Consider the following 14,691-nt stretch of genomic DNA (forward strand, 5'->3'; position numbering starts at 1 on the left):
TAAACCTAGGCTTAAATTCTCGTTTCACCCAAATCTGGGTTAAAATGTTATGAGTAGATTTTTACTTATAGTTTTATTTGAATCAAATTTTAATATTTGAAGTCTTTTTTTTTAAAGTAACGTATAAATCATTTTACAAACAAGTAACGCGTCCATTCGAAGTTTCTTTTCTTTTTAAAAAATTTTTAATGGTTTTTAAAAAATTTTGTTCACGAGTTTAGTCTACTTTGTTTTTAAAATTTTTTTAATTGTTTTTCAAATTTTTTTTGATGAGTTAAATTTCCTTTACCTGACATTGTCATTATCATTTTTATTTTGTTTTCTTTTTTTTAATTTAGTTATATTTTTAAAAAAATGAAATAATATTATTTTTATCCGACATTTGTACATGTGTACTTTGACAAAAATTTTAGAAATGAAAGGGCATTTCAGCCTGTGTCTTTAAGGTTTTTTTTCTTATATCTCTAAATTATCAAAAAATACCATGTTCTTCTTCCTTTTATATATTATGCACCTCCAAAATGTTGTGATTTTAAATTCGAGAGGTGCTGATATTATTTTCTGTAAAGAAGAGGTGGGATTCTCGTGAAATTGGTTGTAAGGGTAAGTGTATGAAAAAAATTTGATATAAAACTTCTAGATTTTTATCGGATTTTGAAATACGATAAAGACTCAGTTAAATTTTGAAATCTATGAGTTTTTATCAAATTTTAAAATTTGATTAAGTTTTTATCAAATTTTAAAAATTTAATAAAATTTAAATTAGATTTTAAAATTTGATGAAAATTAAATATATATCAAAATTCAAATAAAAAAATATCTAATAAATTTCGAAATTTAATTGAGATTTCATTAAATTTCAATTAGATCTTCATAAAATTTTAAAATTTAATGAAAAAATTTCAAAATTTAATAAAAAGTCAAATGAATTTCAAAATTTGAATAAAAGGAATACTTAACAAATTTTAAAATTCGATTAAAACTTGATCATATTTTAAAATCAGATAAAAATATAGTCAGATTTCAAAATCTGATAAAAATTCAATATATTTCGAAATTTATTACACGCTTTTAAAATGGATCATAATAGCCATTTAAAAAAAAATGGAGTTGCAAGTGAAACTCTTGAAAATACAAGTGAAACACCCAAATAGAAATTACAAAGGTACAGTGTTTCTCCAACGTAAAATACCCATGTGAGTAGCCTAAATTCATTTGCTAGTTTCAAATGACATTTTTATACTAAATTAATTAATTCTCGTAATTGAGATTGAATTTTGAAAAATTAAAAGACTGTGTACTTTAATGTATGTATTTGCTATATTATTATTCAAAATACAAAAATCTAAGTTTAATAACATTGATGTAAAAGTGCAACATTAAATGAGAAATTACAATTACATGATTTTCTTTAATAACAAAATATACGAGGTAAGAAGAGAAGAGAGAAAAGTATAAATTAAGTTTAGTAAGGTAATTAAACATACTTTAGTTAAAAATGATATAATATTTTACTGTGTAAACATTAGGTCATTGTTATATTAAGAAAGTTGAAACCATTATTGTACTATATCAATAGCCTATGAGACCTGATCCAAATTCGTTCTTTATGAATTATGATTAATGTATTTCTTAACGGAAGCAAATAAACTAATTGAAACTCGCACACAAAATCGAAATTATGCATAAGGGAGATATATTATTGTCTCCAGCAAAGATTATATTAGAAAACTTAACATCACTTTTTGAGTGTTTGAAATGTAAAAATAGTGAAAACTGGACTCTCCAACACACTCTTCTGCATATAGTAAATATATTGAGTTTGAACTTTTATCCTCCTGCAAACTACTTCAAATCTTTATACTAAGCCGATTGTGATAGGTTTTTATACAAAACTTTTCAATGCATTTTCTTATAGACTAAAATTTATGTGGATCTCACTAGTTTGACAATGGGGCAACCAAATGGGAAATGTGATTCATATATTTAGTGGGACTAACATAAATTTCAAGCAATAGGAAAGTAATTGTGACAAAATGTGATACTAGTATTTCTTTGAAATAAAACTACTTTTTGGAGGAATCATCAATTGTTGAATATGACAAAATCTGTGAATCAACAAGTTACAAATGAAGGGTTGAATAAAATCAGATCAAATACATGTTAAGGAATGAGATAGACAATGTCTGAATGGGCTGGGATAGACTCTGTCTGAAGAACAAATTTTGTGAGAGTTGCCTAGTGTCTCAACCGCACATGTTGAAGATTTATGACATCAAAGGATCAAACATTTTTAGTGGTGTTGTGTCCTTAGCTACTACTAGACCTAGTCTGTAACCTTTATGTAGTATGGCTTTAAACTTATCATCTTTATTTGGTTTTTACCTCTATTAGATGGTCATTTTGCTGATTAAAGAAAAAGGAATGGGATAAACACGAGACATAATTTCGAATTGAACAATGGTTTGCTGATTATTAAATGCTGCATTGTACTCGATACTTCTCTGTTCTGGCTTTGGCAGCAGCATGGTGTTCTACAGAAAACCTTGCAGTAGGAGTGACATAGCAAAGAACAACACCCACAGAGTTCTTGCTGCATAAATCTAAATACTCAGGTAGCTTGGCAATTAACACCGGCAGCAGATATGCTGTAGAAAGACAGATTCAAAGTCGAGAATTCATGTGAGAACTTTTCTGTCTTAGAATTGCATCACATAGCTTCACGGCATCTAGATTAGCTTTGACATTATGCACCCTAACAATATTAGCCCCTCCTAAAACACCAGCTGTGACAGCAGCAATTGTAGCATGATCCCTCTCGGCCGCAGGACGAGGGCAAATTTCACCTAAAAATCTCTTTCTGGAGGGTCCAATTAGCATGGGAGCATGAGATATGGACAAACTTCTTGTGCCAATCTCTTTTCTGATATCAGATAGTCCAAAGAGGATTTCCAAATTTTGTTCGGTTTTCTTTGAGAACCCAATGCCAGGGTCAATGATAATCCTCCATGCTGGTATTCCTGAAATCTCTGCTTCTCTGACCCGTGAGTATAATTCTGATGATATTTCTTTACAGACATTATCATACTTCAGGTTTTCACTATTTTGCATTGTAGACGGGTCCCCCCTCATGTGCATTGCAACATAAGGAACATCAAGATCTGCCATTACCTTAAACATGTTACTATCTAACTGCCCAGCAGATACATCATTTATAAGATGAGCCCCTTTACTCACTGCTTCTAAAGCAACTTCAGAGTAGAAAGTATCCACAGATATGAGCTTTCCTTCAGCCTCAGGCATTGACACTACAGCTTCTAGGATTGGTATTAATCTACCTAATTCTTCTTCAACAGAGATCCTACTAGCCATTGGCCGAGTAGACTGTGCCCCAATATCAATCATATCTGCTCCTTCTGAAATCATTAACCGAACCTGAGAAACAGCTGACTCCACAGACAGGAAATTTCCCCCATCACTGAAACTATCTGGGGTCACATTAAGGATCCCCATGACAGAAGTTCTCCGTGACCAATCAAGTAACCCACTTGCAACAGGAATTACCCTATACATACCTTCCTTTCCAATAAGGGACTCACTGCCTAAATCTTCCCATAATCCAGAGAGTCCACCAGAATGGCCTGAAAATGAATGCCAGGCAGCAACTGCATCACTGTCAATAGCTGATCCCAATAAATCCATCAAGGGGGCCATAACAAATGGCCTTTCCCAAATTCTTTCATGAGGTATAGTGAGGATATCAGAACTGACTTTATATTTACCATAGAATAAAATGTCTAAGTCAATTGGCCTTGGACCATACCTTATGCCATCTGTTCGGCCCAAGTCCTTCTCAATTCTTTTTAGCTTGGACAATAATTCATGTGGACCAAGTTTAGTAACAGCTCTAACTGCTGAATTGATAAATCGAGGTTGATCAGTGACATATGCCGGGGCTGTCTCATACAGGCAAGCATGTCTTGTGATGTTAATGCCTGAGTTTCTCATTAACTTCAAGGCTTCCTTAAAGTTGTGCAGCCTGTCACCTACATTACTTCCCAAAGCAATCACTACTTCCTCTTCTTGTGAGTGAAGTTCTACAGAGGAATTTGGAGATGTGTGGAAAGAGGAAAAACCGAGTACTGCAATGAAAAATAAAATGGTAACTGGGTTTAATTCACTATCCAAAAATAACGAATTACATTCCTTCCTTTCACACAAAACAATGATACGTTGATGCTTCAAAATTCTGTATAAAAGCTTGACTGCATAATGTATATTTTTTTTCTTTAAAAAATAAAAGGATCACAATCAGAACTGAGAATGAACTTTTTTTTATTAAACTTTGATTACTGTTGTGCTTTTATAACAAAATTTTCAAGAGATTAAAGGCCTATTGCCAAGGAGACTGAGCGACGCAAATACAAACCCAATTGCCAAAATGGAATGACAAACCCATAACGGAATGACGAACTAGAATGAACAACGAACCCAAAATAGACGAGAAACCCAAACACGTGTGAAAAGGGCGAAGATGAAACCCTTACCGTGAATCTGTTTGCTGAAAAAAAAATTTCTGCATTACTAAAATGTATAATATTCTGGGGGGAAACCCATTAACTTTCTACGTTTCCATCCAAGTATCAATTGATGGTGATCTTTGGGTTTAAGAATCTCCATCTAACGAAAAACCAATTCACTGAAATGGGCATTTAATAGTTTACTACAACAACAGCTTCATTATGAGCTGCTTTCAGCATAAGATGATACTTAATTTATTTTGCACGAGCTGAATTAGTTTAAATTTACCTTTAAGATACTTTCTTGCAGCAAAAACCTTATGCCTGGACGTCTCCAGATACTTCAAAATACTCATCTGAGGATAGACAAAGTGTATATTATATGCAGTACCCCGGCCATTAATCACAACGGGAAAAAAAATACCCTAAAGAGTGCACATTCTGCTAGAAAATCAAACATACACAGAAATTTCATAAACAGCAGTTGATATAAAATATAAAAAGATACCGACATAGTGAATCACTAAACGAAATCAAGAAACATCTAAGTCATTAAAATTTCATGGCTTAGTTCCCTTAAGATCTAACATCGGAAAACAAGATCCAAAAGTCTTTGAGACATATCATCAAACACCTTTCATAAAACAAGCAAAAAGTGATAACCATGCCTACCTTGTAAATACCCTAATGAAGGTCTAAGGTCTGTTTCTATGAAATATAACCGATGTGATCCCAGACTCCAAAAAACATTAATTAATGTTGCTGGGTGTGATTTGGAATCGTTTGCATACAAAAAACTGTTTCTGTAAGATACTTATTAGATGGTTATTTTGTGACTCTTGTGTCTGTGAATTGAGTTGGAAGAGTTAGAACACACTCTAAGACAAAGGCAGTAGCAGGAAGAGAAGCAAGACTAACAACAACACTTATGAATTTGGATAGCTTTGAGACAGTGTGGGTTGTATGGTGGATTGGAGGAGAAAGGGAAAAAACATAATAATATTAATAATAATTTATATACAGGGTATCAAATTCTTTTAAATAATTTTAAGAAAAAGTTACTGATAATAACGAGCATTATAACATCCTTTTTCAATTAATAAAGAGTATTAACAATTTGAACAATAAATAAGAAAACAATCATTTTAATTTCAAACATGATAAATATTGAGTAATCTTTTATAAATTATAAGAATTCGTCAGAAGTCGTTGCTGTAGAAAACGACTGTAAAATCAACGTCATGCAATGCACACAGTAAATCGAATTTGTAATTTGGAGATGTAAAATAACTAAAAATAATTTAACAATTAAGTGAGTATATTTCTGTTTTTAATTTAAAGTTTGAAATATTAGTATCAATTGGTTAAATAATGTAATTCATCTTTTTTTTTAAGAAAATATCAAATGCATTTTTCATTTTTCTTTTTAATTTAATTTTATTTTGAAAAAGGTGTCACATGTCTTTTTTAGTTTTTTATTTTAATTTTAATTTTTTAATATTTAAAAAAATTAAAAAAACTGTTTTATGATAAGTGTTACATACAATGACAATATGACGTGATAGTAAGACTATCATATGTTACTGTTACGTGAAGTGTTATTAGTTTAGTTTGAATTTGATAATTATATTTATATTTTGTCTCAATTTAATTTTAATTTCTTTTCAAATTAAACAATTTTATATATTTTAAATTTAAATCAAATTTAATTTTTATATATCTGTTATATGAATATTTTATTAAAATTGATATTTTATTATAAAAATTAACAAGATTATGTTTATTTAAATTTGTACTTTATATTGAATTTTATTCAAAATAATTTTAAAGTTATTAATATAAAGTAATAATAGAAAAAATGAAAAATTAATTTCAATTAACATGCTAAATTTTTTTATCAATTGCATTTCATAAATGAAAATTAATTTATCAACATTTTGAATTCTCTTAAAATTTATATTTTATATCAAATTTTATATACATTTATATTTTATCATATCATACTTTAATATAATTTTTTTATTTGAATTTATATTTGAAATAAATGTATATTTTTTAAATGTGTAAAACTCAATCATTTATATAGAAATAATTGAGTTGGTTTAAAAAGAATTTATAAATTCAAATGTAGAATTTTAAAATAATTTTAAACAAATTTATAACAATTTAAAGTAAATAAATTTAAAATTTTAAAACGATTTTAAATAAAATTCAATGTAAAATATAAATTTAAATAAATTTAATCTCGTTAAAAAATTTAATAAAAAATATTTAAAAAACATTTATATAAAAATTAAATTTAGTTCAATTTGGAAGAGACAAAAATACAAAATTTTAAAAGAAATTTGGACAATGTTGAATATAGTGAAAATTATATATTGGATTAATCTCTTCTGTTAAATACATACATAAGGTTCTCTATTTATAATAGAAGAAATATAGGGTAAACCCAAAATACAAATAAGAAATAATAATAAACTAACTAAAGATAAAAGATAAATATAAAATAAAGGTAATATATCTAACGCTCCCCCTCAAGCTGGTACATACATATGTACCAAGCTTGTTACTAATATAATCCATCAAGACTTAGTGAAAATATTTGTTTCTATACTCGAGTGACACCAAATTGTTAATGATTTGCAAGACGACGTAGAAGACGAAATACCAACCCAAAAGACTCCCTTGAGCAACAAATTTAGGAGGTTGCTTCATGTAAATAAATCTCTTCTTGCAAATCACCCTTGAGGAATGTCACCAGCGGATAAAGAGGTAATTGTTGGAGAGCCACCACGGCTATAAATAAACTAACAAAACCATCTTTTCCATGGGAAAAAAACATATATGGACGGGTCAAACGCAATGGTGAAAAAAGAGAGGACAAAAGAGACAGGAAGAAGAAGCCATGGATGAACCTGAAAGAGGGAAACTATAAAAAGAAAAAAAAATTCTCCAATTAAGGCACGTGAAAAAGGAAAATGAACAACCTCGATGCTCTGAGTAGCTGCTTACCTGAGAAGAGATCGGACGTGCAACAACACACGATGAACGCGAAAGAGGAAAAAGAACGATCTCGACACTGTAAATTACTACTAGACATTCCACTATGCACGACGAAAAAGGGAGCAAATCCATAATTTCAAAAGGCGCTGAGGGCGCGTAAGAGCTCCAATGAAGGCATTGTCGATGACATGGTGATCGTATGCCCGAGACTATCAAAATTGTGTGATCGTCGGACAAAACTGAAACTCCGATAATGGCAGCGGTAGACAACAACGATAGATGATGGCTGCGGCGGCGACAGTAGATGGTGCCACCGACGGCAGTGGTGGATGTAGTGGCAGAGACACCAGGAACTTTTTCTTCAAAAGAATCTAGTTCTAGATACCATGTTAGAAGTGGACTTTAAGCCTAACTCAACCCTACAAAACCAGCTTGTAGAGTGAGGTTTACACCCACTTATATACACTGAATTGACCTTATCTCTAGTCGACGTGAGACTTCCAACACACCCCCTCACGCCGAGGTATATACATCTCGAACATGGGATTAGATATTTAATGAGTGGTCCGATAGCGGCTCGATAACAGGTGGAAAACATGCCCAACAACAACAGATATCGCTAGGATATGCTCTAATCATGACTCTGATATCATGTTGAATATAGTGAAAATAATATATTGGATTAATCTGCCTTATGTTAAATACACACATAGGGTTCTCTATTTATAATAAAAGAAATATGGGCTAAGCCCAAAATACAAATAAGAAATAATAACAAACTAACTAAAGATAAAGATAAATATAAAATAAAGATAATATATCTAACAAACTAAATTGAGACAAAATAAAAATACAGAAATCAAAGTGATACTAAAGCAATGACACATGCATGTGACACTATCATTATCAAATCACACTGTCATTGTCACATGACATATTATCAATTGGGCATGTGACAAATTTTTATTTTTTCACAAAAAATTTTTAAAAAATAAAATAAACCAAGAACTGACATGTGCAACTTTTTATCGTTGTTAGTATAATACTAACAGAAAGAGTTTGATTGCATCAAATTTCTCAAAATAGAGACCAAATAGAAACACAAAAAAGGACTTATTTGAGATTTCTCTAAAAAAAATTGGGATGAATGACATGATTTATTTGTAACAATTTATATTAGAATTGATGGGGAAAGGGCCAAAAAAATAACAACTTAGCAAAAAGTAATAACGCAGCGGAAATTCAATCCCCCTTCTTGCGAGAATCTGCGAGGAGCACCAAACAAATAGAACAAAAATAGAATCCAAAGCACAAAGATACACCATGAAAAACCCCTCAATGCAAGGGTAAAAACCACGAGTCATCTAGACTAAAGAAAAAATACACTATAATCAATAATACGGTACAAAAGAGTCTCCAGTAATAACACCAAATGGTGTTTCAAATAAGTCAATTTAACTAAGCACAAATGCTTACAAATGAGAACAAAGAAGATAAAAATTCTCCAGAACATGGCTGCTAGTGCGGTTTTGATTTCTCTCAAACTAGACCTCTGATTGACGATCCGAACGGTCAAAATGAAGAACCATATGTCTGGAACCCATTATCCAAATATCAGCCTGATCCAACGGTGAACGACTTCACAACAACGAAAACACTAGTGCAGGTTTAGGGTTATGCGCGGGAATGACTTTCTCTCTTCCTTTTTCTCTCACTTGGCTTTTTCCTCTCTTCAAATGACTCTAATGATTTCTTGTAACACTGTAATGATTTCAAGTTATTGTAATGGCAATCAAACTTAAATGGCAGAAAATGAAAGACAAACAAGGAAATTGAAAAGAAACTAAGATTTTATTGCAATCGAAGCAAAAATACATGAACACAATACCGAAGAGCGCCAAGAAACGATCCACGGTCTGTCACTCCGTGGAACTCCTCTACACAATCTAGTAGTAACCAAAACTCTAATCTATGAAAGCATTAAAAATCGATCTCTACTAGTGCAAAATTGAAAGAAAAGCGAAAAACCCTAAGCTAGGTAGCATCTATCACTCACTACCGTGCATTGTCTGTCACCCAATGCACACTTTGTTCATTACGAGACTCCCTTTTTATGGGGAAAATCAGAAACTAAAAGAATGGGAAACAGGAAAGAAAAATTGGGAAAATGGGAAGAATTGTTAACTAAATTTGAAGCTTCTCGAGCATCTTCAACTAATTCTGCTTTACTCTACTCTTCAATCGTTGACTGCTTCTCGGTCCGATCATCCTACTGGTCTGGTTAGTTTCTTGGGTTGGTCTTCATTTGGTCCTTGGATCATCTTCTTTGCCTACATCCTCCATTCATGCTGCTTCTGGTCAGGATTGCAAGTTTCCAATTTGCTTTCTAGGTCAACTTCCTTTTTGGGCCGCGAAGCTTTTAGTCAAGGTCACAAGCTAATCTTCATCTAAGTTAATCCATGGAGCTCTGCTTCTCTTCTTCTGCTGAACCACAAACCCTAGTTGCTGGGTTGAGAGTCCCAATTTGATTTTAACTTCTCTTGCACGAATGAAGCACGAAGTATAGAGACCCCGTTCAACTTTGGCCTTCTATGCACCGTTTCATTAAAGCATCAAGAGGGCTTCAGCCCAACTCCAACAGTGCTAGCCCATTTCCAATGTTTCAATCAGCAGAAATAGTGCAGAATGGTACTAATGATCCAACTTAAGCAGCTGATTAAAGGAAAGAATCAGGTGAGAAACGAATCGGAACTAACTCTAACCATTACAAACAGAACATAACCTAAACTACTAAACAGAACAAAAATCATTGGATAAAAATCACAAATCTGAATTGAAATGCTTGAAATGGCCTATCAATTGAATTATTATTATACAGGAAGACATCCCGTTCATAAGTTGCCCACCTCGGGGTCTAAAGTTCTAATACAGAACTAAAAATGAATAACAATCAATTCATTTACCAAATCAAAACAGATTCAATTCCAAATCCACAAACACAACTCACAAACAGAAACTTAAAAGAATTTGAATTAAAATATTTTTTATGGATTGAACTCTTATCTGGCTCGGGAAGACATCCCGATCATTTACGCCCACCTTGGGGTCGTGTAATTCCAAAAAGAAATTTACAATGTGCAGATGTCTAGAGCTCAACTTATTTTCAATCAAGAACAAGAAACAACACACAAGAACACGAAACACAATCACATAATATGAATAAGAACGAAAACATTGAAGAAAACAAATTCGAAACAACAGAATCATAAAGCACACAAAACAAAGAACACGTCAAAGGAAAAAAACACATTTTATTAACAAGAAAGAACAATTACAATAGAGTGTACCGAACGAAATGCACAATCAGAGCCACCACGGGCTGTCACCACCATGAGTGTTTCGCTCCAAAAGCACGAGAAATGAAAACCCTAATCTAAAGAGTGAAAAACAGTAAAAATTGAAAGTGTCTCGGTGAAAGTATGTAGAAGAAGTATTTACATGGCAGGAGCCCCCCTTTTATAGGGTTTGAAGAAAAAAATGAAAGGGGGAAACGGGAAGCTTGCTCTTGACGCTTCTGATCTTCGTCCTCCACGTGGTAGTGAGCTCTGGTCAGCTTCGTCTTCGCCGGTCAGCTCCTTTTCTTTTCCGGGCAGCTCCTTCTTCGTCTCTCATCTCCCCTTTTGCCCTAGCTCGAGGGTGTTTGCTCCTCTGCTCGAGAGTTCTCTTCTCTGCCAACTTAGTTCAAGAGAATGCTTTTTGCCTAATGAAGCATGTCTTTGAGCTTTACTCCAAAAGCAACAACAACGAAACTCACCGTTTCACTTAATTGGAATTCAGCTCAATGATATGGCATCAACACCAACTCAAAACGTAGCAGCAATGGCCCATGTGCAACAGCAGTGCCAACCCAATATCTCAATGATTCCAGCAGCACTGCAGTGGCTCAGAGTGTGCTTTTCAATTAATCCCATGAAGGCAACAACAGCCCAAATTATCAGGGCCCAATCCATTATCAGCTTCAATTAAAAACAACAACAACACTCCCATCAGATATGCAACATTTTGATTCAGTGGGCTTCAACCCATCAGCGGCCCAATTGCCAAGTGCACCAGCAGCAATTTTCAATGCAGCAACCCATCAATGGCCCAGTTCAAGTGCAAAAATCAAACCTGCCAACAAAAGGAAACAGCGCCTAGTGTCTTGGCAATTATGTTCACTGCAGTTTGTGTGAAAGAAGAAAAAATCATTATCAAATTAAAGAAAAGAAAAAGGAAAAAGAAATCTAACAATTAAAAAGAGAAATTTTTGTTAAAAATTTTCTAAAAAAAATACTAATTTTCTAATTATTGACAAAAGACTAAAAATTACATCTAAAAACCTAATTTTAACTAAAATTAAACAAAACTAAAGAATTCAAGGAAAAACCTAAATCTAGCCTAATTCTAAACAATTAAAAACAAAAATTCACTAACAAAGACTCCTAAGCACAAATAAAAGTGCAAAATCTAAGAGTTATCAGCAGCCCATTAAAAGCACCAGCTTTGGCTCAACTGCTTCAACCCAGCAGCAGTCCAACAACGGCCCAATTCATTCTTCAAGCAACGTCAGAGGCAAAACTGCCAAGTGCAGCAGCTGCCAATGAAACTCACTATTTCACTTAAGCCCATCCATGGTAGTGGCCCAACATCATTGCTTCAGCATTTCAGCAAAGGTGCAATTTCAATACGCTTCAGCCCATTAATGCTTGGCCCAATCCATTTCTAGCAACACAACAGCTTCATTCCAGCACCCAGGGTAGTGGCAGCAAGCCCAACAACATTTGCAGTAGTAGCAGCCCAAGTGTGGATGTAACAAGCCAAGCGGCCCAATTCCAATCAGCCCAATTATGCTTCTGTAAAAAAAACAACAACCCAATTTATAGAAAAAAATCAATCAACAATTAAAACAAAAGAAATGGGAATTTTACAATTAAAGAAAAAATGAACCTATTTAAGAAAAAAATTATTAAAAGACTTTCTAAAAAAAATATTATTTTTCTACTTTTTACAAAAACTACTAAAAAGACACTTAAAAATCTATTTTTAACTAAAATTCCATGGAACTAAAGAATTAAAAGAAAAACCTAAAACTATCCCAATTCTAAACAATAAGAAACTAGAAGACACTAAAAAGGACTTTTAGACACAAAAAAAGATGCAAAATTGGAGAGTTATCAATGCTTCTTGAAGGATACTCTGGTTTGTTTACTAGTCATGCAGTGAGAACATTTCTCTAACTCTACACTTTTTAATCCTGAGAGAACATCCTTTTTAGCTAAGCACTGAAGTCCCTTTTCACTGATATGCCCAAGCTTTCTATGCCACAAAGATGACTCCATATACACGACATTCACACTATCTTTAGAAACCAAAACTTTTTTCTAGTAAAGCTTAGAGTTTTTCTCCCCTTTAGCCACAATTAAGTTACCTTTGGTGAGCTTTCACTTTCCAAAACCAAAGTGGTTATCACATCCACCATTATCAAGCGCTTGCACAAAAATCAAGTTAAAGCGAATATCTGGAGCATGTTTAACTCCTTTAAGCAACAACTACATCCCCATGTTGCTTTGCAAGTGAATATCACCAACACCAATAACCTTAGACACCTCATCATTATCCATCTTCAATACTCCAAAATCACCAGGTGCATAAGATGTGAAGAACTCCTTCCTGGATGTAACATGCAATGTAACACCACTATCAATTATTCACATGCTCTCATCATATACAAGATTAATAGTGTTATAATCACGAAGATAAATAAGGTCACCACATGTAGTAGTAGTAACACGATCATCATCATCATTATCTTTTTCTCTTTGCTTACCCTTTTTGTCTTTGCTCTCTTTCTTCCACAAAAAAATAGTTCTTCTTTATATGCCCTGTTTTGTGACAATAGTGACACTCCACATTCTTGTATCGAGACCTAGATTTGCTCCTACTTTTATCTCTACCACTGTTTTGTTCTTTTTTCTAGCTTCTCCCCCTATTCTTTGTAATAAGCACTTTTGAATGAGATGAAGTACCTTATGCCTTCCTTCTCATCTCCTCATTAAGAGCACCACTCTTTGCCATTTGCAAAGAAATATCATCATTAGGGGTAACACTTATCATGGAAACCCGAAATGTCTCCCACAAATCCGGTAAAGAGTTTAATAGCAATAAACCCAATAGATCATCATCAAATTTTATACTCACTCCCACTAATTGGTCATAGCATCCTTAAAATTCATTTAAGTGATTTGAAACAGGAATTCCTTCCTTGTACTTCAACTCTACAAAATTTTTCAGCAAGTACAATTTATTAGTCCCTAACTTAGAAGCATACAAGGACTCAAGCTTATCCCATAGGCTACTCGCATGTATCTCATTCGCAACAAAGTTATAAAAACTATCATCAACAAACTGCCTGATAAATCCACATACCTGTTAATGTTCAAAATCCCATTCTTCATCTGACTTGGATTCCGACTTATTGGAAGCAAAAACTAGAAGATGCAAAATTTTCACAAATAGTAAGTCCTTCATCTTGCCTTTCCATAAGTGATAATTTTCTCCATTCAAAGGAATCAATTTTGTACGTTCCTCCATTATTCACGAAAATTAAACTGTCCCTTAACCTGGCTATGATACCACTTTGATGGGGAAATGGCCAAAAAACATAACAACTTAGCAAAGACTAATAACGGAGCATAAATTCAATCATTTTTTTGTAAAATGCTGACAAAAACACGAATATAATTTCCCGATGCGTGTAGATGCACTGTTCTTAAGGACTTATTCGCGTTGTGTTGCATAAGTCTCCTAGGATACAACAGGAACTTTCCAGAAATTTTTGAGGATATCAAAACTAGCAAGGAACTCTAAAAAGAGTAAAATGATAAACCCAAGATAATATAAGAAATAAAAGAGAGAAGGAAAAAATAAGAGGAAAAGGAGAATGAGAGAAATGTGTGTCTTTTGGAGGTGAGCATAAGCTTCTATTTATAGAGTTTGTGAACCATCCCACAAACTAAGATTAGAGGAAGAATCTCGTATGAAGAGCTGGTAAAAAAGGGTTCCAATAAATAAAAAAAGGACGTTGGGAGCAAACTTCTTGACTTGTAGAAGAACCTTGTAGTTTATGTTT

At 33.0% G+C, this 14,691-nt stretch overlaps 1 protein-coding gene across 1 annotated transcript; it reads right to left on the minus strand.

Moving 5' to 3' along the window:
* Positions 1–2,089: 2,089 nt before the first annotated feature.
* LOC106753394 (folate synthesis bifunctional protein, mitochondrial) lies at positions 2,090–5,507 on the minus strand. Its single transcript, XM_014635196.2, has 3 exons — positions 5,193–5,507; positions 4,810–4,876; positions 2,090–4,142 (listed from the first exon to the last, which is right to left on the minus strand). The coding sequence occupies exons 2-3, from the start codon at positions 4,874–4,876 to the stop codon at positions 2,665–2,667; spliced, it is 1,545 nt and encodes a 514-aa protein (XP_014490682.1). The 5' UTR covers positions 5,193–5,507; the 3' UTR covers positions 2,090–2,664.
* Positions 5,508–14,691: the final 9,184 nt, after the last annotated feature.

Source organism: Vigna radiata, unplaced genomic scaffold (genome assembly GCF_000741045.1).
Source record: "Vigna radiata var. radiata cultivar VC1973A unplaced genomic scaffold, Vradiata_ver6 scaffold_228, whole genome shotgun sequence".
Classification (NCBI taxonomy): Eukaryota; Viridiplantae; Streptophyta; class Magnoliopsida; order Fabales; family Fabaceae; genus Vigna; species Vigna radiata.